Raw genomic sequence first — 25322 nt, forward strand, 5'->3', positions numbered from 1 at the left:
GTGCACAGGTGCAGACAGAGGGCATTCCCCCCGAGACCTTCTCTGCAGCCTGCTCCCAACTGTGCGGCACAGCACCCTGACTAAAACGGCCCTCCTAGCCCAGTGTGGGCTGTGAGCGCTGTAATTGCTCTCTTGAGCTGCAGGGAGAGGAAGAATGAAACTACAAACTGCTGCAATTCTCTGGGCACTTTTCTTCTTCTTTTGCATGAGGTGCTGGAGCAATGTTCAAAACGGCCTTTTCCTACGGTCCGTGCAAGCCATTCTCAGCAACCAGAAGAGGAGGAAAGTGACATTCTGGTCTTGCCTTTCTTTCAAGAGACCAAGTCCCATTTACCCTGAGGCATCCACATCCCATTTCCAAATACAGGTGCAATCAGTGGGGTTAATGTGATGACAAGTGGCTTGGACTTCGTGTTTGTAGCAACGAATCAAGTTTCATGTACAAAGTGCTCAAGGAACAACTCCAGGCTCCTCAGAAGCCACAGTGGAAAAAATAGCCATTTCCACACTGTCTTTTCTCCAAGTGTTGGTCCTTATGTGTTCACCAGGATTAGTTTAGCAGTCTCAGTAACCAGACCTTCCTACTCCAGCCCCCTGAGCTAGAAAATAGCCTCTTCAGATGTGTGCCACCATACCCTAAAGCCTTGTCTAGCTGCAGAGCTGCTTTGCTACAGGTAGTCCATCCCAGAGGAGGAATCCCTGGGAGGAAAAGTCTTCAGAGAACCAGGGCCAGAGCCAAAACCATGACAGAGGTGGGCGCTCAAGAGGGATGACAAACCCAATGGGGTGACCTATTCCACAAGGCTGAACATCCCTAGGGGGAGTGAAGTGCCCTCAAGTCCTTGGGTCAGGTCATGGACATGGACTTCACCATCCCATTTCATTACTTCCATCTGGGGACACTGGCTGTGGCAATTGCCTTTCTCATCACATCTTTTGCCTCCTGAGGTGGAGAATAAAAAGGAGGGTGCTCAGGAGCAAAGAAAGTAGAGGAGCAAATAGGGGGCTGAACCTGGGAAACCACAGAGCAGGGGGAAAAAATGTCTCTCCTGATAAAGCCCAGGGGAGAGACAGGAATGCAATTCAATGTGCAGAGCGGTAAGGAGACAAGAAGCTGCCTACAAACAAGTAATTTCTGTTCAGGCATTTTAATAACATGAAAAATAGTAATTGCCATAGTCACAAGTCAGTAACCTCCAGAAGGGCTTAAGGAAGGGGAGTGGGGGTGTTGGCCTTTGGATGAGTATGACATCATCAAGCATATTTTAAAATAAAATCAACAATCTAATAAATCCCTTTTCAACAACTACTCAGATAGAGATGAAGAAAACAGAAGAAGCAATGAGAGCTCTGAGCAGAATGGAGGAGGTTATTGTAATGAATTTTACTGTGGAGAAGGAAGTGGAATGTGATCACATTGAGAGGAGGCCTTGCTAATCAGAGCACCTGAGGGTTTATTCCCTAGAATCTCCTTGCAGTGTCGTGTCTTGCCTTCAAACCATTTTGAATGTACAAGAAATCTCTGAATTCTTCTCAATGTATCATTGCTTCCTATTAGGCTTGTCAAGTATGCACACAAACCCCTCTACCTTTAAATAGAGAGAGGTATAACACCTTGATAAGCTGTAAAATAAAGCAGGGCTTTATATTTCCAAGACTGTCCAGGTAACAAGGTAATAATCTGCCCCAAGGACAAGAGCAGTCACTGGTGCTGAATAGTAAACTGGCCAGTTAACACTTGTTGATTATCTTGCTTGCGTACAGATTTTGTATGAGGCTGGTCTCTGAATCCAGTGCTACCTTCACAGATCATATAACTTGCACAGATATCCCCTCTTCAATACTGGCCTGTGAGCAAGTTCACAAGGTGCTCTGGCCATGTGTTTTCAGTTTTCAATGCAACAGGAACCTTCAAGGACTCGTATAGGCACATTTTAATACTAGAAGCTAATAATGTCCCTGCAAACCTGGTCAGCGGACACCTGTTTGTGATGCAGGACCTTGTCCTTGGTCTGAGAGTCTCAATTCTTGAAGAAGATGGGAAAATGTCCCTCACACTTCTTTTTCTGCTGTGGAAATTGAGACTCAGACAGGATGTGAGAGCTGTGTAAATACGTCGGTAGTCCCACGGGTACGCCACCTTCCTTCCAGCTTGCACTGATGAGCTTTCCATCACAGGTGTGCAAGGTTAAGAGCATCTGCACATGCAGATACCACAATTCAGCTACCACTTGTCACATCGCTCTGCTTCAAACACGTGCTCTGTTTCCCACACTATGTCCTCATGCTCAGAGAAGGGCATAGACACTAGCGTTCTTTCAGGTTCCTCATCCCAAGAGTACTGAGAGACATGGAGTGCCAGGCCCAGGGTGAGAATCCAGGTCTTCAGTGTGTGTCGCTCTGGGGAGTGACTCTGTGTCCGAGTCGCTTTTGTGGCACCACGGGCAATGGCTCTGCAAATGTGAAAACTAAGCCTGCTCCACGCACACCCATCAGGGAGGCAGGCACCCACACCTAAAAGCTCTCTTCAGTCCGATGCCTGGGTTCCAGACCTTCAGACCGAGGTCTGCCACAGTGCCTAGCTCCACACAAACATAGTGAGGAGTCAGGGCTCAGGTCCTGACCGAGAACATCTCATGATTGCCCCATGTTCATGTTCATGATTTCAAAGACGTGTGTTGACAGCCAGGCAAGCTAGGAGTGAAACTGCTTGAAAGTAACATGCTTCCCCTCCCACCCTTGTTTCTCCACCTCTCTGGGCCTGCGACCATCACTGGCAGGGAGGGAAAGTGAACACCTCCTCCACCCTCTCCCACCTCCAGCCCCAGACTTGTTGTGGGTCAGCACTCCTGGAAATATCTCGTCTTCCTACTACTTTTATCCATGTTCTTACACAGCCTGCAGGGCATGAAAATCCCTGCTCCTGAACATTTTGTTCATCTCTGTATATATTTGATGTCTTCTGCTTTTATCAGGCAGATTTATCAGGTTAGTCTCTGTGGGACAGAAGTTGGAAGGGAAGAAACACTGGAATATTGTCTGCTGTGTAGGTGGGCTTAACACTTGCTGGCCAGCACGGTGACCCCGTTGTGGAATGTGATCCCAGAACTTAAATTCTGTTTTTTAAGTGCCTCTCCTCTTTAACACAGTTACAGAGATTAACCTGAGGGCAGCATTTAGCCTATAGCAACAGCATCCCTAGGGATGCTGGAGAAGGAGGAACAAAAAGAGCTCGATGCTTTAATGTCAGCCCAAAGTTGCCATTTTGATACACAGCAAAGCCTCTTATAGACTGGTAATGTGAACAAATTCAATAAAGAGATCGCTGATACAATAAACAGCGGTTCCCCGCAGAGCCATTTTAACAGACGTTTTTCGGAGTAGAACCACAATTTAAGGGGAAGATAACGGCAGATGTAATACAATGTTGTAGTTTTGAGAAGCACATGTATATGTATGGCAGGAAATTCAAAGTAAAGGTTATAGTTAAAAGAACATTATTTGGAAAGTACCAAAAATAACCTTAAAAGCGTCTAGAGATGTTCATAATGTATCCTGGCAGAAAGCAAACTTTGGCAGCCATCAGGGCCATCTCTGCCCTCATCCCCTCACCTCCTGCTGGCTCTGAACCCTTCCCACTGCTCAACTCCAGAGGGCCACGGGGACAGGACACTGAGATGGGTCTCCTGAGCCCTCCACTGAGCTCATCCCTGGTGAGTTGGATGGGTTGTAAACCACAGGCAAGGCATCCCAGTTAGCCTGGGACTCCAGCCCCAGCAGAGAGTTGGCAAAGGGAAGGGACGTGTCTAGCCTGAACACAGCTAATGTGTTGATGAATCACGGGATAATTCAACACATCATACTTTTGCCGTTCACAGTTCTTCACTCTCTCTGTACTTAGTGAAAGTGTTCCCCTGTTCACCTTTGCCATCCTGAAGAGACTCTCAGTGGACAAGCAACTGAAAATGAGAAGTTTCAGCAGCACTACTCTTCTCTAATGAAAGCAAGAGGGGAGGAAAAAGATCAGCCTGCCCCAGCCTTGAGGGCTAAAAAAACTTACATTACCTCTGACACACTGATCTGACCCAAACAACACCTTTAACCAAACCTCCAACTCCGCACTTTTACCTGCCGCTTTAACACTGCACAGCAGAGTTCACGGGTGAGTTTGCATGCCTCAGTCACCATTATGAGGACAGGAAGGTAATCACAAGAACACCTCGCATGTGTCGCTGACAGTGTGGTTTTGCTTGGCTTTTTAACTTACAAATGGCACCATTCCTAACAATGTCGATGTAAAGGAGATAAAAAGTGCCAAGTTCTAAGTTGCGCAATGTCCCGGGCAGTCAAGTCTAAAAACCATGCTGAAAGCAAGTGTATTTATGTGTATTAGATGGGGTCTGGATACATACGTGGTACCTTACCCATACACGAAACCCTGTCTTACTTTCTCTACATAGTTGTTGCTTTAGTATATTCTCAATGTGTTTCTGACAGAAATTAAACATACTAAAGGCAGTCTGTGTGCTTATGCATGGGTGTTTGACTGCCTGTTAGTTGATCTGTCAGACCATTCCTCCTTCCCCCACAATTTTGAAAAAAAAAATCAATCAATTCCAGTTGCACTTGTCAAAGAGGTATATCCCCTACTGCCGTTAAGAAAAGCTGGCTGGATAGAGGAGAGCTGGCTCTCTCGTGTGTCGTTCAGTGAGAAAGTCTTCAATGTGTCATTAGTCCTTACTAGATACCCAAAAAAATCTGCCTAAGAATCTATTGCAGAGACCCAGATTTAGAAAAACATAGCCTTCAGTGAATTGGCTGACCAGATCCATACTTGTTTTCACCTGTAGCATCTGCCCATCTGCACTAGTGACCTGTCACAAGTTAAATTTTACTATTCCACTATTTCAGGTACCATAGTGCACTAACAGCCTCATCTGATTCTTACACATTAAAATGGGAGGAGGGGCTGGGGAAGGGGGCGGGGGGAAGATCAGTGAGATTTTCTTTTCTTGATTAGCTGAGCAATAAAGGGGTGCTTTGTGCTTTCTTTCCCAGAGAGATCGCTCATCTGAAGGAAGGTGCAGATTTCTCCGTCTGAAGGACAAACGGGGAAAATGATGGTTAATACAAATACTGCATTGCAGCTGCAGAGATGGCGATACCAAGAAGTTACTCATAGAGCACTTCATTGCTTCGTCGGATGACTTCTGCACCAGAGTAAGTTGTGCTCATTTTAAGAGTTCCTGGGAACTGCGGCCTGTGTCCTGGTGATACATGCCAGGAGCTTCTTGTACCAGGATTTGGTGTAGAAAAGCCCTCGAAGCCAAGAAACAGTTTCAGGACAAGACAAGAGAGCAGGTGCCACACACAAAGTTATAATGCAGTACTCCTATCAGTGCTCCTACTGCTACTATCAACAGAGCCTATCCTGTCTCCCACTTTCAGCCCAAGCCCCATGCACAGACCTCTGCAACAAGTCCCCTTCACCCAACCTTCACAGCCCCCACCAAGAATATATCCATGCCCACGGGGCCCAACAGCTGTCTCCAACACCCTGGGGACATGCAGGGTCATAGGCCATTTCTCTGGGACTGGCAAATATGATCTAAACAGGTGCTGACAGAAATGCTAAGAGAAGCTCAAGGCCTCAGGACCTTGAGACCCATTCCTTGGCCCTCCTTCAACTCATGGGCCATTACAGCTCCACCCTGGTGGGAACTTCCAAGGTGCAACTGGTACATTGTGATGACCAGGGCAGGTGAACGTATAGCTCATCCTCACCCTTGCTCCTCTTCGACAGGGGCTGGCTGGTCAGATTCCCCATGTTTCCCTCACAGAGAATGGCCGTAACTTGCTGGCTTTCAGATAGCTAGCAAGAACATCCAAACGATGCCTCTGAGACCCCTGGACCATGCCACGCGTGGTGAGGAGAGAGGTGTTGTGCTCCAGGCCTCTGCCTTTCTAAGTGCGTGCTTGATGCTGGGTTGGAACCTGAACTGCAAGGCTCTGCCAGGAATGGCCTTGGCCAGCATTGTACCCTCCTTCAGAATGGCTCCACACATGGTTTCAAATCACTGTTTTTCTTCGACACCCTCTCTTTTTGAGGTCTGATATCTTCTGAAATCCACTTTCTGGGTTGGACTGCCTGTGACTAAAAGCTCATCCTCCTCCCACACCCTTTTTCCACCACATGAAACCAAGATCCCTTAGCTGTTACAGGAGGCCCCATCCTCTTGCTCTTGCAGTCCTCAAAAAAGAACAGCCTGGGGCCTGAGATTAGCCCCTTGCAGCTTTTGGTCAACAAGACCTGCTACTGGACCTGAACTTTGGCCTTGAGCTGTGTGCTGCAGGAGAGAAAGGTGAGCAGTGCAGAGCATGGTGACCACAGTGTATATAAAAGGAGATTCGCCTCTTCCTGCCCCACACCAGTGGCCATCTTTGTACAGCCCAGACCAAACAGGAAATGCGAAGTGCTGCTTTTCAGAGCATTTTGTGTGTATGGAAAAAGAGAGGTGTGTGGGGAGATGTGTGTGTGCAAGCCTGCTTGTGAAATGGGCAACCGGTGGGCTGTGGACTTGAATTTGTGTGGGGGAGGCTGCCTGGGGAGGGGAGGGCAAAGGGTGTGGGGGAAGATGCCTGTCGTGAAAGGATCTTCTAATATCAAATGTTGCATGGAGAACTGTGAGGGATTATGTCTGTGAAGGTGAGGGCACACTGAGCCTCAGAAGAAGGTGGACGTATTTTTTGCACCCTTTCTGGCCTGCTGAATGGACAAGCCATGTGAAGCAGGCACCGGCCTGGCTGAACTAGCCGAGATAGTCAGGTCAGAGGGAAGGGTTCTTTCTTCTGTGGGGCGAGCAGGGTGTTTGGCCGGGTAGGCACGCTGCGGGACAGCTGTCCCTGCGGTGTCACACCATCTGCAAGTGTGAGGGCTGTGCCTCCAGCTTCTCAGCCGCAGCACTGGCCTCGTTCCACTCAAGCTCTGACCCAGGATGGATCCTCTGAAACTGGGGCACCGGTGGGGAGGCTGGTTTCATTCTGGTGTTGCTTAGGTCAATGACTCGAGCTGTTTTTCACAAAGTGGTCCACAGCATTTCTACGGCGGAATGACTCCTACCCCAGTTTCAAATTGGTCTGTGCATGAGTATAGACCCTGAGAGTGAACCTGCCTGTCTGGGTATCTGAAAGAGGAAGCTATGGGTCTCTCGACAGTGTCTGGAGAGGACAGGTCCTTCTCTCTCTTTTGCTTCCCAGCAATAGTTACGGACTGGTCCCTAGTATATCTGAGCACTGCAAGCTAACACCTGATCCCTCCACCCTTGTTTCTGCACCTATTGCTTTACCAGCAGGAAGTAGGACGTGGTTTGGGGCTTTTTATTCTCGGCCTTGCTAGCCTTTTCGATACTTCAGGGCCTCGTCTCAGTCTGACAAGGCAAGCAAGCAGCAGCTTCCTGTGCAAAGGTGAGAGGGAGAAGACAGAGAGAGGTCGAGCGCAGACAGGAGGAACGGCTCCACAGCAGACCTGCCCCTCTCCTGCCAGAACTGCTGGCCGGCAGCTGGACATGCACTGAGTGAAGATCCCCCCAGCCCCTCTCCCTTTCTCCCCATTCCCCTCCTGGTTTGGCAGCCAGCACCTACATCCATCGCCCCGTCCGTGGGGACCCCTTCGCCTGGAGCGCCGGGTGCCTGGAGCTGGAAGGTAAAGGGGGTGATGCCAGCCCTGTCCCGCACGGGGGTGGCTGATCTGAGAAGTGTCTTGGAAGGAGTTTCGGTCTGACAAACTGATTCTTGCCGTTGGGGAGGGCTGAGCATATATTTATCTCTCTGTCTTTCCACAGTCCTCTCAAATCAAACCCCACATCTCACAACCACGTCGGTGCTTTCTCTCTCTTTCTCTCCCCTTTTCTCTATGAATGCGTTGTCGTCCTGTTTTTCTTCCTCTGAACCTAATCTTTTATCACAACGGGAATTGATATCATGCCTCATGCCAGCACTTTAAAAACCCTCCGCTCCCGCTCCCCCGGCAGTCTTCAGCGGGGTTCAGCGGGTCTCTACTTTGGTCTCCCCAGCTCTGCCTGTGCTGCAGGCTCCCTGAGAGGTGAGGATGGTCCCTTCTCCTGCGGGCAGAGGCAGACCTCGAGGTACGGGTGTCCAGGTAGATGGGGAGAGGGGGAGGCTCGCTTGAGAAGCCCATAAGCCCTGTGTGTGTAGTACAGCACACAGCCGGGTGGGCTTTGTAAGACAAGGAGTTTCTCTGGGTGCCAGAGGGGAATGAGGGATGCTGTAGCTACCTAATTGCAAAGCGTGAGTTTTCTGCTATACCTGAAAGCATATGTCCATCCAAGGCAGTGCGGGGTCTACTTGGCAAGGATGGTGCGTGATTTGTGCATTACTTTAATATTTCATGATATGGTAAAGCTTTCCCTTTCCAGAACTTGGTAAACTTCCCCCTAATTTTATTTTTTTCCCCAGTCCCAAACAAGCCATTCAAAATCTACCTCCTAAACTGACTTTTCTGTTAGTTGAAGCCAGAGAGCCCTCTTACGCAGCAAGCACCTAGTGATTTCAGCCCTACGGCTTACCAAAAAAAGCAGCTCTTCGCAACGCCAGCCGCGTGCAACCACGATAGCACTCTCTACCTGAGTCAGCAAGCAACCTGAAACAATACACGCGGAGGGCTGTGCACTCGCACACATTTCCAGAAGACATTACCTCTGCAAACAGCCTGTCTGAGTTGCACTGTGGATGGTTTCAGTGCTGAGCAAAGCACCCCGAGGCAGGAGAGCAATGAGGTGCTGAGGGAAAGGCAGAGGAGAAGGAATATGAGTTTCTGAGCCTGGAAGATTGACACCAGTTTTGACAGCGGATACCTTGTATGGGATGACAACTTCTTAACTTCCATTGCTGAGCTGTGTTGCGGTGGGGGTCTTCTCTCTTTCAGTGTGTCCCCAGTACAGATGAATCCCTCCTTGCTGCTCCTGTGCCACCTCTGGCTGCTCAGCCTCACGCCTCTCTTGCTGGCATCGGTCTCTACGCAAGGTAAGAAGTGATGCTCTTCACCTGGATGAGCAGGGGGATGTCAGATGGAGTGCCTGAGCTGTGGTGTGTTGTTGTGCAATGACCGTGTTGTAACATACAACTGGAGGAGGCTGCAATAATTAAAGATTTTTTACAAGCACACCAACCTCCAAGGACAGAGCAGTTGAAGAAGTGAGAGGTTCTGCCTTTCTTACTTGGAGACAGCTATCCAGCTGAGGACTCTGTCTGTAGTTTGGGATGGGGCAGAATTGTCTGGGGTGACTGTTAATGTCTAAAGTCATTGCTAATTCAGCCATGTTGCTGTCCATCTCTTCTCTGCTGGCAGGCACCTCCAGTCTCGCTTGTTGGTATGACTCGCGGGCAGCAATCTTTTGTGACTGGACCTCAGGCAGGGACCTTGCCGATGCGCCGTGCCAGCTGGAGATTTCATCAAAGCTACCATTTTTTACCAGGTGGGTGACCAGAAAGGCTGAGGAAAGATGATACTTTGAATGAAAAGTGTCCTGGAAAATTTAGCACTTAACATCAGTGTAGGATCCCCCTTCCTGGGCCAGGTGTAGTGGAATCACACAGCCAAGGGCTTTGCCTTTGAAGTCTGTCTGACCCCAGGTGGACTGAGATACACCATCGATACAGAGATGCTGGCCACAGCTCAGTGTTTGCCATCCAACGGCCCCAAACTGCCTAGAACTGCTTATCTTTCAACTCTGTAGCGTTGTCTGTGCTTCATTTTCCAAAGATCCTTCTTCCCTGGTAGCTACCCTCCGGACTGAAGGGTATTTTCAACTCAAAAGGAGGGTGTGTAGAGATAGGGACAGAGGGAGGTGGGATTGAAGTTATACAGGGGCCATCTGCCCATTGCCAAGGGGACTGGACGTAACAGGAAAGTCGCACACTGAGCGACAGTACGTGAAGGAATATATCGTTCCCTTTACCGTAGCCCACCCTGGCCCTTTCACCTCTCCCACTCTGTGATGTTTTCCCCTCCCAAGTATCTCCCAGAGGAGCAGTAGGCGTGTGGCCAGAACTACAGTGGATGCTGGCTGATTCTCTGTGGTCTCCATGTGTGACATCTTGAGTCAAGAGTTACTGGTGTACACAGGGCGTCCCCAGGTGCCTGGTGTAAGAAGAGGCCCAGCGTGGTTCTGGCAGTGGGTGGGTTGCTCCTGACGATCAGCAGAGACATCTCCAATGGGGTGAGATTGGCAGATGTGCTCTGGGGTCTGCTACATGGACCAATGACAGCCAAACATTTCTTTGCCCTATGGGATTGAGTCAAAAAGGTTGGATCTGGAATTTGGGCCAGGTCTGTAACTGTGCCATTGGCTGACCAGGGCTCTAGGACACCTAGGGTTTGTGTGTCCAGTTTATTTTGCTTCCCATTGAAGTAAACTGCTCAATGGGAGAACAAATTTTCTCAGTCCCCCCAGAACTCTTTCAACTGTCCCCCAAAGAGGGCAGGGTTACAGCCGTCTCCTCTAGGAAAGCCTGAGGCAAAGACACCAGCAAGTCTGGTCTAATCCTGTGGCTGGAGTGGCCAGCGCAATCTGCTGTCCCCTCAGCTGCAACCACACGGACGCTCTCCCACCCTGCCACCTCCTGTGCGGTGTCTCAGCTTAGGCTGTCCAGCCACACTTGTCAGAGCAGAAGAGGGGTCATGGCACAGCACTGCCAAGTGTGGGGTACGGTCCTGGCTGGCTGGGATGTGACCTGGTTCAAGAGATACAACTCACCTGGCAACTGCAATGCTACAGGGCTGTCAGTGGCTTGAAAGAGATGTGTAAAACCCTAGAAACAGGCATCTGTCTCCCATATCAACAGGAAGCAGAGGAGGTAGCCAGAGGTTTGGAAACCTCCTATCATCTCTGGCATTGAAAAGCTGGGATGCATTAACTCTCCGTGTGCCAGCACATAAAACTTGTCTGAGTGATGTAGTAGGGAGGGAAAGTGGGATTACATCCTAGCTGTAACCTGCTCAGCAAGTAAGGTAGGATACAATGTGCTTTGAAAGGCCTTTAGTGTTGGATAAAATCTGACTACTTATAAAACAGACTTCCCAGCTCACTGGTGTTCTCCTGCTTAAAATCCAGGTCAATTTTCTTACCCGAAAAATTCAAGGAACATTGTGAATTACCTAAGGCAGAACACACAACAGAACTGAGGAGATGCATCAAGACCTTCAGCAAAAACAGTAACGTGAGTAATTCATCTAGGATGTCCTGGCTAATGACAAGGTTGGGTTCTCAATTTGAGGCAAATAAAGAACATGACACCCAAGAGTACTATAAAAAGCCCAGACCTAATCCTTGACTCCACTCCTGGGCTTGGACTTGTTGCATGTTGCCCTGCATGGGGACTGGCTTCATTTTGAGTGGGGCCGTGCTGTCCTGACACATGCAGAAGAGGTGCAGGACAGACGGATCATATGCGGTGTCCCCCATCACTGTTATCCGAGTTTGGCCCTAATCCCTTCCTCTGTGGAAGAATGGCCATGATCATCATCTCTGAGGTCACCTCTGGACCTCAATTTTCCTTGAAGAGGTCATTACCATTTTCCAAATTATTAATTACTGAGGAACCTGGTTAATCGTGTCAAATGCAAGATGCAAAAGTAGCACATCAGTGAAGCCAATGGTGATGCAAATCCCCTACTTATTATTCTTTATTTAAATCAATCCTTTTTTTTTTCAGGCTTATTGGGTACTTCCCTCAGTCATATTCAGAAATTGCTGTAGTTCCTGTATTTTCAGGGGGAAAAAAGAAAAAGAAAAAAGCTAATTCTCCTTATTGGGATAGTCACAACCAGTTCTAACAACAGCCAAGTTTTCTTACTTTCACATATTATGTGCAAAGACAAATTGCAGGATTCATAAACAGATTCAAAAACTATTCTGTCAAAATCCTTTCTTTCTAATCAAGCTAATTGATCTATTTCTTATCTAATATTTTGTGATGTACATGGCCCTTTAGTATCATTGTGGAACCATGTTATATCAACTCATCGTAACTCCATGGCATTTCACGAGTAATATTTAATCTCAATATTATCTCAACCTTACAAATGAACATGAAATATTTTAGTCAAAATATTTTGTCTCGATAAATGTCACTCGCTGAAAGTACCATCTTTCCTGCTTAATCAGCACATGCAGTAATTCTGTTAAAATAGCATACCAAAATATTTTGTGCCCTGCTTTTCAGTGAACAAAAAAAAATCGAACCACATCAAGCATAAATCTTTGGTTCTTCTACTCACCACTGAGGCTTATGCCTTTCAACCACAAGTGTCATCCATATTTATTGTCAAGTATTCCTAAACCACTTTATGTGCAGGCAATACTTAGAAATATGAATGGTTATTGATGAGGCTTCAGTGTCACTAATGGTAAATTTTCCTTGCAGTCTCAAATCTTTACTACTGCAGACCGTCTTAACATGTCTGTACATTGCCGGATTGGAGAGAATGGGTCTACACCTGCACGATTGGAAGACTTCAGTCCACTTGCAAACAGTGAGTTCTCTTCCATCTTGCAGTCTCTGAAGCTTCTCCACAAGGTGACACCCAGTTTCTTCTCCCCATCCTCAACCATGCAACACCCATAGCAGATTTTAGTCTTACCTCTTTTTGTTGTCTCCTGCTACAACTAGCACAGACGGGCCACGTTGACTCCTGCGCCATGCACCTTTAATGTGCAGTGTCATGCCAGCCACTTCCTATGCTGTCCTGTATCTGGGACACAGCTGAGTGACAGTGCTTTGTCCTAGGAGTTCAGGCTCCAAGCAGGCTACGTCAGCTCAGCTGACCTTCTGAAAAATATGTGCTGCAGGAAGAAGAAAAGTCTTGCTGCTCCATCCCTCCTACGAGCTACGTGGTTCCCCCCTCCTTTAAGCCAGCTTTGGCAAGCAATAGTCTGCTGAATTGATTCAACTCACTAATCCAGCTGAAAAATATATATATATATATATATATATATATATATGCTTGGGTTATTCTTCCGCTGGATGTTTACCTGGCTTCAGGAGCAATCCAATGCAGCTGCTGGAATGTGAGGCATAAGGGTTGAGAAGGTTCACCCCAGGCAGTCTATGTAACTCCAGCCCCTGTGGCTGTAGCTCTCTGAAAGTGCAGCTGGAAAGAAGCTGTCACCCAAACCATGATCCTTTCCTGTCCATACAATTGCCTCGTGGATCACCCCTACAAGATAAGATGCATGGCCATGTGGGATTGCACTTACTGCTGTGGCCGCTCTCACTGGAGGCTCACCGGACAAGCTGCCTTTAATGCAGTCCCAGGCCTTTTGTCACCAGTGACAGCGGGTAGGAAGCAGGCACAGAGAGGGGGAACTCTCTAAGCATCTCACTTGGCCATGGATGGCTGGAGTCTGTGAGCTCAGCCGAGGCCCCAACCCTACTGACACGGGTTTTTCCAGTGGAGCCTTGTTACGAACAGTGCGTTGGTGCCATTCCTGCTCTTTGTCTCTTTCCAGTAAAACTGAGACCTCCAGGAAATCTTCAACTGGTTAGCAAAGCTAAAAACAGCTACAACTTATCATGGAGCCTGAATATTTCCTCTCACTACTTGGATGGGGAGCGGCAATACCAAGTGCGGTACAGAACCACAAGTCAGTCCTGGGAGGTGAGTACGGAGCGGGGACACTGGGACGTGTCACCATTCGAATCCTGGTCTTCCTTACAGAATTCTCCCCTCAGAATGAAAAAAGTTTTAGTGAATCTGGAGAGGGAATTACTTCCTCATCCCTTTTTGTCTGCATAACCTGCTGCCAGCGTTTGGTGATGACATGGAGGCAGACGAGAACCCTATTTTATTTAGTGCTGTCACAAAAGAAATCTAGATAGCTCCAGGGTAGACCTGAAAAGGATGAGAAGTACAAAATGAAGAAGATTTATCCTCCAGTGTGACAAAACAATGCACAAAATGGAGGGATCTGAGACAGGTCCTCTCAGAGGGCCTGGGAAAGGATTGATATATGATGCTGTGAGCCACGGCAGGATGTTGATGATGCTCTATTTTTGCCCTTCTTCCAGAAAGCCAAGACCCTCTGCATTAAGCAGGACCAGATGTGGGTGGTATTTGAGGGACTGTCCCCCAACTTGAAATATGAGGCAGCTGTCCGTGCAAAGCCAAGTAACTCAAGTACCTACAAAGGCGTGTGGAGTGACTGGAGCAAGACAATACTGTGGAAGACAGACGCTGACGGTAAGGATCAGAGTCAATCAGTCTGACACGGAGGGAAAAGAGGGAACTCAGAGAAAACAAAGCAGAAGGACCAAAGCAGGCTGGGAAGCTGGAGGAAGATGGGTAGGGAGGATTGTGTTAACTGAAGAGCAATAAAAAAAAAAAATAAATAAAAAGAAACAATCTGTCCCTCCTAATCTGTTAGGTCAGGCTGGCTCAACAGGGCTTAAGGACAAAGAACCCCTGGCTCCAATGGAGTAAAGAGCAGCAGCCCCTCTGACTTTCAGAGGCCAGGCAAAATCCGCAAGGTGTAAATCAGGGCCAGTTCAGTGGAGCCATTGATCAGTGAAATGCAATGAAACCAGAGTCTAGGAAGAAAAGTCTTGGGGAGAATGAAAGAGACTTACATGTGTGTAAGTCACTTCCAAAAAGCACTGATGATATATGCACCAGTCGTTACCATGAGCCACGGCATGGAGGGCACCTGCATCCTTGAAATATAGTGACCTGAGCGAGTCTTTTCTGTGAATTACGGGCTGTGCGCTCCGTCACATCTTTTCCAGAAAATAAGTAGCTAGAGGTTATTCCCCTTGCATCACCCCCACTCTGCCCCTGCCCGGTCCCTCCCTGTTGTGCCCAGCACTGGTATAAACAGAGGAGCTATGTTTAGAAAGGGCACTGTGTTGCTGTGGCGATCAAATTCTGACAGTGCGTGATGTCAATGAACAGGATACAGCCGCAGCCGGTTGTCACAGCAACCAAGACCCAAAGATAACCAGGGTACCAGAGGCAGAGGAGACAAAGTGATCTTGGTAGCATCCCAAGGACAGGCAAAGACAGGACTCTCTACAACTATCTCCTTCATCTCTTTCTGCTCCCTTACCACTACTCCAAACGAGCCCTGCAGGCCCAGACCAAGGGGCACTGCGGATGGAGGGAAATGGGGGTGGCAGGCAGAGGAGACAGGCACCAGAACAGCAAGACCAAGCAAAGGTGCCCTGGGGAGATGTGTGTAAGAGACAGATTAACAAAAGTTTAAGATGGTTCCAGAAAAGCTTGAGGAGAGCTGGCAGAGCTTTCAATGAGGAAATTCAGTCTCTTTCTCCTAACTCTACAATCCAGGTACCAAAACCACCATGTGGCAGAAAGCTGTAAACCTCCCTAGCCTCCTAAAACTTTCCTCCACCTGTCCAAATAAAGAGGCTAGTCCCTCGACCCCTAACCTTCTCCATCCTTGGCCCTGCTGCCCTCTAACCCAGTCCCATGAACCCCATGACTCTACCTCCCCACTGACTTACAATGCTGTTCCAATTCCCCAAGCCCAGTTAAGCTGATTTTAGGACTCCCTTTCTTTTGCAATGAGGAAGGATGCTGGACGCTTCTACCAGTACAATGTGGCACCTCACCTGCGGTAAACCCCAGCTGTGTTGCTGTTAGGGACAGGGAATTACAGCTGTTTAGCAAGAATTATCTATTAAACCATGCCAAGAAGACTCAAACTCATTTCAGTTCAAAGGCATCCTACACAACAGAGATTAACTCCTTTATCTGACCTGTGTATTATATTATATTAATTATATTATTATAATTAACAGCATATTATAATAACATGATCAGTTTGAACAGACATGGAAAAGTTGAAGATCCTACCTCCAAAATCCTGGCTAATTTTTTATAGCAACTCCCTCTCTCTCTCATCTTGCAGAAACAACCCGGCCGGTTCTGCCAGCTCTTATAGTGAGCACATGCATCTTCGTGATCCTTGGGACTGCCTTCCTTATTAACTTACGGACCCTGAAATGGTAAATGAGTGTCAAGTTTTCCTCTTTGTTGCTCTCCTGTATATTGTGTGTCTTCTCATAACCTGGTTTATTTTGTATTTGGCATTACAGAGCATACAGAGGGACTCAAATATACAGTTCATAACCCAAGCTTTCAAGGCTGACATTTGTCTGAGTAGATATATAGCCACCCAAGATGATGTTGTGTTAACACTGTCATCATATTGTGCCATACTCCTGAGACCCAGTGCCACGGTCTGGCTGGCTTCAAAACAGATGCCTTGGTACTTCTTTTGCCCATGGGTTACAGCGGTTTTCCCTGGCAGGGATGCACCAAAATCACCTCTCAAAAAATAGGTTACTGAGCTGGGCACTCTCTCAGAAGAGAGGACAAAGGAAGCCTAAGTACCATGACCTTCTTAAATACTCCAGAAAGAGCTCAGTGAGGATGAATAGTATTTGATCTGCAGGCAAACTCCTGAGTGAGGAGTACAGTTCTTCTCCTAAAGTGTCTCATCACATGCTGGTAAACATCTATGTGATGCTTTAAAGATCTCTTCTTTTTGCCAGCATACACAGCTTCTAGTCAGGACTGAAAGTGTCTCACAAGGTTACCCAGTGCAGTAATCCAGAGAGCGACCTGTCAGCACGGTGAGGTTAGAAATGGCTTCAGATTTTCTCATCTCAGGACAGGGATGGAGAAGCAGGTCACTGGTGTTGGTGGCAGAAATGTTCTCAGGGAAGAAGGCAGCAGAGGCTGGGATGGCTTCTTTGGAAGGAAAGAAGGAGAAGCATATTAACAGAAGGTGGATACTGAGAAAGTCACTGTTTTACCTTGAGTCATAACACAAAGGTGAGGAAGTGCTAGCTATATGGCAAACAAAGAGATAAAAAGGCCTCCATTCTCCACAGAGTGTAGTTAACCTGTGAGATTGGATGGAGGATAATGCTGAGGTAAGATCCAAGGAAGGATTAGACATGCACGAATAAAAATAGCATCTGCAGTGATGTAAAATAGTTTATATGCAAGAACTAGCAAATTCTTATGCTTCAGAGAGTACACTGATTGCCTCCAGAGGTCAGGAGGGTCTCTCCTCAGAGCATCCCACAGCAAAGCTTCTGCAAAGAGCTGACGGGATCAACCGACCTCTCTGAGGGACTGAGGAGCAGATGAGATCACTTCATGCTGCCTCAGGATGACAACACACTGGTTCCAGTAAAGCGGAGGTCACTGGGCTGGTGCTTGACATGCTCAGATAGGTTTGCATGTCCAGTAAGTACTAGCTGTACCGCAGAGTATCCTGCTAACAGGAGAGACGGTGGTGACACAGCTTTGCCAGTGATGGTCCTGCTCACACCATGGGGTCCTCTGAGTCTTTGTGGGGGCAGCAAAACCAAGAGGGGGCAGTTCGCAGCAGCTGGACCTTGGAAACAAGGGAGAGCTGCCCAGACCTATCATCGAGCAGGGGGAAATGGAGCAGCTAAGGTGACCACCAAGTTAGGGAAGGCTGTGAACTGTTGGTTGTTCTTCCCCAGGAAAAAGGCTGAGAGGAGTGTATTTCCCAAAATCAGGTTTATCTGGCTCATCTCTATCTCTCATCTCTTAGCCACTGCATTTCAGGCCACTCAAGAGCAAGGAGGGTCCTCAGGCTTGTTTTTACTTTACCTTTCCCCTGCTACCATGAGCTGTGATGCTCTCTCTTATTCCCATCACAGTCTGAGAGAGGTCAGGATCAGGCCCTGTTTCATTTCTCAATCTCCTCTCTTCTCAAGGTTTAAGAAGATTCTGAAGATTCACATCCCAGACCCCGAGAAATTCTTTCCCCCACTCGTCTCTGTTCACGGAGGTGACATTCAGGTATGGGGCTGGGGACGGATTCAAGTGGTTATTAGGGAGAAATGAGGGAAAGGAGGGTCTAGCTGTACATGCCTGGGGCAGACACCAGGTCCTCAGACCTACATGTGCGCATGCAACTCATGTGCCTGTAGCACCAGCTGCTGGGTTCTCTGCTCAAGTTTTATTTTTTGACCTAAAACCTGACACTCGGCTGATACATTCTAATTTCAGAACCGAGAAACGGCAAACCACGCAAACCTCAGCAAACTGCTCCCCTGACAGGAGAACTTGAGAGAATGAAAAGGACCTGTGGGAGGGACCTTGGCCTCTCAGATCCCCTTCCACCCTGCTTCTGTCCCTCCCCACCTTCCCTAGACTGCCCAGATTTCCTGCTGTGGTCCCCCTCTGGCTGTGAGCCCTACCTCCTCTCCTATTGCTAATTACTATCACTTTGGGTGACACTTAGCTATTTTCTGTGTTCTTCTTTCTTTTTCCCTTCCTTCTCCACCCCCTCTTTCTCCCTTCCCCAGTCTCTCTTTGAGTATGGGCAGCTGCAAGAAGACAATTACCATTCTGTGCAGTATTAAAGGGAGCGTCAGATGCAAGACGTGGGAGGTGATCCCAAGGGACATTTTGCTTCAAGAAGGGTGGAGACAAGCTGCAGAGAGTCCAGAGGACAGCAAAGCTTTGGAAAAACCTTAGTGCAAAAAGCCTTTGAAAGCTAAACCTACAGGGGAAGAGTGTGGGGGAGGGAGGTGCAGCGGGCACTGGAGACACTTTCCTAGTGTAAAAAGAACTACAAAAAATGCTTTACTGGCCATAAATGAAATTAAGTTGGATATTGTCAAAACCAGTGTATTTTTAAGGATAATGACATGCTGCAGGCTGTAACTTGCAGTGAGTGTGGAAATCCAGGCATGAGGGGCTTGGAAGAGCAGAAAGCTGCATGCAGTCATGTAGGTGTATCAGACACTGGTTCAGCAGCTAGGAATAGATTGCATGAGACCCACCTTTTTCCTTTTCTTCTTCCTTTTCTTTTTCTTTTTCTTTTTCTTTTTCTTTTTCTTTTTCTTTTTCTTTTTCTTTTTCTTTTTCTTTTTCTTTTTCTTTTTCTTTTTCTTTTTCTTTTTCTTTTTCTTTTTCTTTTTCTTTTTCTTTTTCTTTTTCTTTTTCTTTTTCTTTTTCTTTTTCTTTTTCTTTCCCTTTTCCTTTCCCTTTCCCTTTGCCTTTGCCTTTGCCTTTGCCTTTTCCTTTTCCTTTTCCTTTTCCTTTTCCTTTTCCTTTTCCTTTTCCTTTTCCTTTTCCTTTTCCTTTTCCTTTTCCTTTTCCTTTTCCTTTTCCTTTTCCTTTTCCTTTTCCTTTTTCTTTCTTTCTTTTTCTCTTTTCCTTTTCTCTTTTCCTTTTCCTTTTCCTTTTCCTTTTCCTTTTCCTTTTCCTTTTCCTTTTCCTTTTCCTTTTCCTTTTCCTTTTCCTTTTCCTTTTCCTTTTCCTTTTCCTTTTCCTTTTCCTTTTCCTCTTTTCCTTTTCCTTTTCCTTTTCCTTTTCCTTTTCCTTTTCCTTTTCCTTTTCCTTTTCTTTTTCCTTTTCCTTTTCCTTTTCCTTTTCCTTTTCCTCTTTTCCTTCCCCCTTTCCCTTTCCCTTTCCCTTTCCCTTTCCCTTTTCCTTTTCCTTTTCCTTTTCTTTTTCCTTTCCTCTCTTCCTCTTCCTCTTCCACTTCCTCTTCCTCTTCCTTTTTTCTTTCTTTTTCTTTTTCTTTTTCTTTTTCTTTTTCTTTTTCTTTTTCTTTTTCTTTTTCTTTTTCTTTTTCTTTTTCTTTTTCTTTTTCTTTTTCTTTTTCTTTTTCTTTTTCTTTTTCTTTTTCTTTTTCTTTTTCTTTTTCTTTTTCTTTTTCTTTTTCTTTTTCTTTTTCTTTTTCTTTTTCTTTTTCTTTCTTGTTCTTTTTCTTTTTCTTTTTCTTGTTCTTGTTCTTGTTCTTGTTCTTGTTCTTGTTCTTGTTCTTGTTCTTTTTCTTTTTCTTGTTCTTTTTCTTTTTCTTGTTCTTTTTCTTTTTCTTGTTCTTTTTCTTTTTCTTGTTCTTTTTCTTTTTCTTTTTCTTTTTCTTTTTCTTTTTCTTTTTCTTTTTCTTTTTCTTTTTCTTTTTCTTTTTCTTTTTCTTTTTCTTTTTCTTTTTCTTTTTCTTTTTCTTTTTCTTTTTCTTTTTCTTTTTCTTTTTCTTTTTCTTTTTCTTTTTCTTTTTCTTTTTCTTTTTCTTTTTTCTTTTTCTTCCTTTCACTTCAATCCTCCATCCTCCGTTCCCCACTCAAAAATCTCATAACACAGGTTTGCAATATCTGCGCTTGATTTTAAAGTGACAGAAAGATATACTCCCTCTGAAACCCTGCAGATGAGACATCATGGATATGAATTTCCCTTCCACAACTCCAGCAACTCTTGCTTGACCAGAGAAATGGCCACTTAATTGGTGTGGGTGCTCAAGGGGGGAGGCCTTTTGTTCCTCACCGTGCTATACTTTGACCATAACAGTCTCTCTCCTGTGTTTTTTCCCCATCAGAAATGGCTCTCCTCCCCATTCTCCTCATCTTCGTACTGCGTGAACAGCATAACCCCAGAAATTTCTGTGCTGGAGGTGATGCAGAAGAATGACCAGGAATCCCAGCTTCTGCTTTCCAAGGGACCCCTGACTCCTGATCCTCCCTCAGAAACCAGTGGGCATTCTGTGTCCAGCTGCTTCACCAACCAAGGCTACTTCTTCTTCCACCTTCCCAACTCCTTTGAGATCGAGCCCTGTCAGGTCTACTTCACGTACGAGCCTTTCACCCAGGAGAGCAGTGGCAGTGAGGACAGCGAGTCTTACCATGCTCTCCCCTCCCCAGACCTCTGCACACTGGCAGAGGACATGCCCATGTTGTCCCACAACTTCCTTCACTGTTTCAAGGGGATACAGGGCTTCCAAAATGGTTCCTTTGTGACAGAGACACAAGGTGAAGCCCAGCGGCCTGTGGCTATTTCAGGGGCTTTCCCATCAAGCGAAAGCAACCCGCCGACACCAGTTCTGAGGCAGGATGAGAAAGTGATTGACAAAGTTCCTTTACAACCTGCTGAGGCTCTGTGCCAGCTGGACAAAGACTTTCCTGACCCACCAGGCCAGCATGACAGCAACACCGCCAGCGTTATGGAGGGGAGTGCGAAGGCAGGCCTTCCGACTGATCCCACCGCTCCAGCAGCACACGTTACCCCTTCCCTTTCTCAACCTACATCTGTAAGGCAAGCACACGATGAGAATCCCTGCAGAACTGCCTTCCCCAGCCAGATCCCAAACACCGGTGCCTATCTTTCTCTGAGGGACCTCCAAAGCCAATACAACCATTGCTCTGTCTAGGATCTGCCTGGGGGAAATCTACAGGTGGGAAAGGCCTTCTCGGCAATGAAGACTAAGTGGACATTTTTTCTATTCAGAGCATGAATGTAGCTTTCAGTATCAAACCCATTACGACTGTTCTTTAATGAGGCTGAAGAACAAAGTTACTCAAGAGGGATGCAAAACCAGAAAAGGAATAGGCCGGACAAGGCGTAAATTCATGGATAACTACCATGGTATCACTAGTCCCAAGGATAAAACATCAGTGAAACAGACCACTGCAAATGAGAGGACATTTTGCATGGAAAACCGGGCTAGTGATTAGTAAAGCAATGCATGGAGAATAATAAAGGTACATTAAAGCTTTTAAGTGGCTACCACCTAATAGAGACAAAGAAATGGGATTCGTAGGCATACAGAACAACAAGGACTCACCTTCATCACTGAATCTGTTTCTCTGCTATTACTGTATCTGGTAGCATAGAAGCCCTTTCCCACACTGCTTAGGTGCCATCCCAAATCTCACTAGCATTTTTTTTTTCCTCCCCAGCTCCCTGTAAGAGGCTGTGCTGGCACTTCCATGCTCTGCATCTTGGTGTGATAACAGCACCCAGCTTTGAGGCTGAGCAGCCACATATTCCATTTGCCTTGTTCCAGCCTACAAATGTCTCATGGGAGGGAGAAATGCCCAAAGAGGTGGATATGGGATTTTGTTCAGGCCAGTGAGTGCTGAGGCTGATGACAAAATGAAGACATCTCCTGCCTGACCAAGGGTGTTTTTTTTTTTTTTTTTTTCTGAATGTCCCCATTTTGGGTTTTAATCAGAGTACATTCTGAACTGCTTAGACCAGCTTTAGACTCAGATCTCTAAGGTTAGCTCAGAGCCAGAACTGTGTCAGCTGTCTAAGCAGTGCCGTGTAAAAAGAAATCCCCATTATTGGGTTAAAAATACTGGGGAAATCCCCTTCCCCCCCCCCCCCCCCCCACTTTTCCCCCTAGGTCTGATGATGGCAGTAAAAAGAATGCACACAATTTCCCATTCTTGCTGCAATATTTTTCATGAAATCGAAAGCCTCTCTGCCCTGTTGGCAAAATACAGTTATTTGACTGTGATAAGCTGATTGCAGAATAGTTCATCCCACATCCTGTATTAGTGGAAAACATTGCAATGGTGCTGCCTATTCCTTCCATTGCTCAAGGGAAACCATTGCCTATTTAGCGGCAAAGATGTGGTAAATGAGCCCAGAAAAGTAACTCAGAAATCAGCACCTTTGCTGAAAAGAAAACCTCAATCCACTCACAAAAAAATAAGGATTGAAAAGACTACTTTTTTTTTCCTTCTTCTTCTTCTGCATTTGCTGACCTAGGTTCAGAAACAGCAAAACACCACAGAAAAAAAGTAGTAAGACAAAGCAAGGCGTGCTGTTCTGCTTCCATCCATTCCTGCATTCAACATCTGTACAGTCCGTCTGTTCTCTCGCTATATTTCTGGACTATTCGGAAGTGGGAAAATACCAATCCTGTGCTAAAGATCTTTCTTCTAAGAGTTTTTACATCAAAAAATTTCAAGGATATCAAACTTGTTGGTACTTTTGGCATTTCTCTGAGTATCACCCGGAGCTAATTCTTCCCTACCTCTGCCTGTAGAAACGTGGATCTTCTGCTTTGTCCCAGTCCCACACTGTTACCTGACCTTGCATTGTGCAGCTTGAATGTCATTAGAAATCTCAGCTATGGGAGCACCCACTGCTTCGGATTTCTCCTCAGAAGAGTTGCTCAAAGTACTTGAGCTTGCCTGCAGCTGAGAGGGCTGGGGCAGCTATAACCCTCTTCTCATCCGCTTCTTCACCTGCCTCAAGACGTGAACTGCTCCATTGTCTTCAGAAGACAGCAGGCAAAGAAAGCCCCACAGCATCCCAGATAAGCAAGTACGAGGCTTGCCCAGATATTTGCTGTGGTTTGAGACTCTTTGCAGATGAACTTCAAAAAGAGACAATGAATCCCTTGCCCTGATGGGCAAATTGCTATTTTACATAGGCCATGGATCCTAGTTGCACTGATGGCTCTCCTGTCCCTATGTGGATCTCCATAAGCTTCTCAATTATTCTTGCTGCTAAGATGAATACGAATAAAAATAAAAACACCCCTTTTTCCTCTTGGAAAATAAAAGAAATACTACGGAATCTATGGTGTTTTATTGTCCTTTGGGGTGGGGGGAAAGGATCAACAGCTTTTCTAAACAGAGGACTAGGCAAAGCTTTGTTGGGACCAATAGACCTTTCATCCCCTTCCGACTCCCTTCCCCAAGGCACTCAGGCACCTAAAAGAGGGGACAGCTCACTTCCAAGGCTGTCAAGTGCCAGGAAGCAGCCCAGGGCAGCCAGAGCACTGTGTAGGCAGGTGGTATTGAGGCCAGGGCACAGAAAGGGGCTGTTTGTAAAAAGATTTGTCTGGACAACTCAACAGTGAGTATACCATCAGAAGCCCTTTGTGGTGACACATACCCCACTGACTTCAGCAGGTTTGGGGTCAGCTCCAAAATTCAGGCAAGGAGGACTAAGCTCAAACTGAGTTTTCAGGGGGAGATGGTTGGTAGATCCACTGCACAGATGGCTAGGCGCTTACACAGCCATGTCCATGTTTAAGAAAGGAGGAAAGATGTGTTAGCTACAATAAGCACAGCAGGCTTGGGGGAGGGGGGGAGAAGATGGTCTAAAGAGGTGAATCCTTCAGCTACTGCCATGAGAAGAAGACAATTTTGCAGAGATGTGCCGCAGAAATGTCTTTACCATGTTCCGCTCTGCCTGATCCCCAGAAAACAGAATTGGAAGTGATCCTGCCGCAGGCCCCTGAGGACCATCCTGTTGTCTGGGTATCTTTCCCCCCTGTGAAAATGCTGACAGCTTTCGAAGTGGCAAGCTGTTAGCACTGCATTAGCAGCCCCACAGGGTGTGAATGTGTGACACACAGCGGCAGGAAGTGCTCAACATAAGATGTGGTGATAACCGGACCTTTCTTCCAGGAAGACAAGGTCATGTGGTCTCGTATGTGAGTAACCCAGGTTATGAATACCCAAGGTATAACACTCAGCGATATGGGGCCCTTTCTCTGCTGGGCACCCCAGGGCTCTTCAGAAATGTCACAAAAGGGAGTGTTCCCCTCCATGGCTGATGTGAACACGGTGCTGAGATAAACCACAGAGAGATGACGGTGTCCAGCAGTACCAGAGTCTTACCGAAGCTAAACTTGAGTGCTGTGTGGAAGATATTTGAGCTAACCACCCCATACACGAGTCCTCTCCTTATCTTAAGCTGTAGACAGCAAATATAGCTGTCACATATCTCATCTGCCTCTTTCCAAGATGCCTCGTTTACAAATACGCAACATCATCCTCCACCCCTTCCCACCTTCCTTCTTTTCACCATGGGAAATAAAAAGGGTATTTGCAGTAAAGGAATTCCTCTGAAGTCAGATCTGATCAAGATTTTGGGTCCTTGGTTGATTCAAAAAGCTGCGGTGATAGATGTGGTATGCTTGCTTAGATAGATCAGATTGAAATAATATATATTGTGTTCTGCTGAAAACACCAGAGAAGGAACTTGCCTTTTTCCAGTAAAGATGGATACAAAAAGGTAAGATCTCTGGGAAATACCCTCAGCTGGGTTCTGACCCACCGCGGCAAGCCCTCATAGTGTAAGTTCAGGAAAGCCATACAGGTATACACATATGCCTAAAGATGAAGCTAGTCCTCGGTTATCTAGGGAAATTCTGGCTCAAAGCCACTTCTGAAAATGAAATCTAGTCCCTTCAATCTCTTAGGCAGTTCTGAAAGCATTTCTTATTGTCACTGCGTGCCTCAGTTTCTTACACGTACAGCAGTGAGTTAGTCAGGATAACCACATCGACACATTCCCAGTCAAACACCGGAGATTTTCATCTACATTTAACATTTTTCTACTAGAATCCTACACAAGTTAACTGCAGCAATAACTTCTGGTCTTCTCACAGTCCCAGATTAAACCTGAACTGGTGACAGACCTGGGAGCAGCTACCCCTGCCTGGCTGCCAAAATGAGCCCTGGCCCAAATGAGCTCGTCCCCAGACCAA

General features: G+C 46.6%; 1 protein-coding gene across 6 annotated transcripts; it reads left to right on the forward strand.

Moving 5' to 3' along the window:
- The first annotated feature begins 6612 nt into the window (after positions 1-6612).
- Positions 6613-24827, forward strand: IL2RB (interleukin 2 receptor subunit beta). Of its 6 annotated transcripts, none has more exons than XM_083820878.1 (11): positions 6613-7702; positions 8073-8144; positions 8945-9042; positions 9368-9494; positions 11133-11238; positions 12445-12553; positions 13530-13678; positions 14089-14260; positions 15945-16041; positions 17794-17878; positions 20409-24827. In XM_083820878.1, exons 3-11 carry the CDS (start codon positions 8961-8963, stop codon positions 21234-21236), a joined length of 1755 nt encoding a protein of 584 aa, XP_083677004.1. In that variant the 5' UTR covers positions 6613-7702; positions 8073-8144; positions 8945-8960; the 3' UTR covers positions 21237-24827. The 6 variants fall into 6 exon arrangements, with proteins under 6 accessions (XP_083677004.1, XP_083677006.1, XP_083677001.1 ...); XM_083820880.1 differs by having other exon boundaries at positions 8073-8101; XM_083820875.1 differs by having other exon boundaries at positions 6613-8144.
- The last annotated feature ends 495 nt before the right edge of the window (positions 24828-25322 follow it).

Source organism: Anser anser (assembly GCF_964211835.1).
Source record: "Anser anser genome assembly, chromosome: 1".
Classification (NCBI taxonomy): Eukaryota; Metazoa; Chordata; class Aves; order Anseriformes; family Anatidae; genus Anser; species Anser anser.

Bases quoted from the DNA above. Each gene is read 5' to 3' on its own strand.
- IL2RB (XM_083820875.1), top strand. From the start codon at position 7,981: ATGCCTCATGCCAGCACTTTAAAAACCCTCCGCTCCCGCTCCCCCGGC. The intron at 14,261-15,944 runs GTAAGGATCAGA...CTCATCTTGCAG, and splicing joins GTGGAAGACAGACGCTGACG to AAACAACCCGGCCGGTTCTG. The intron at 16,042-17,793 runs GTAAATGAGTGT...TCTCTTCTCAAG, and splicing joins AACTTACGGACCCTGAAATG to GTTTAAGAAGATTCTGAAGA.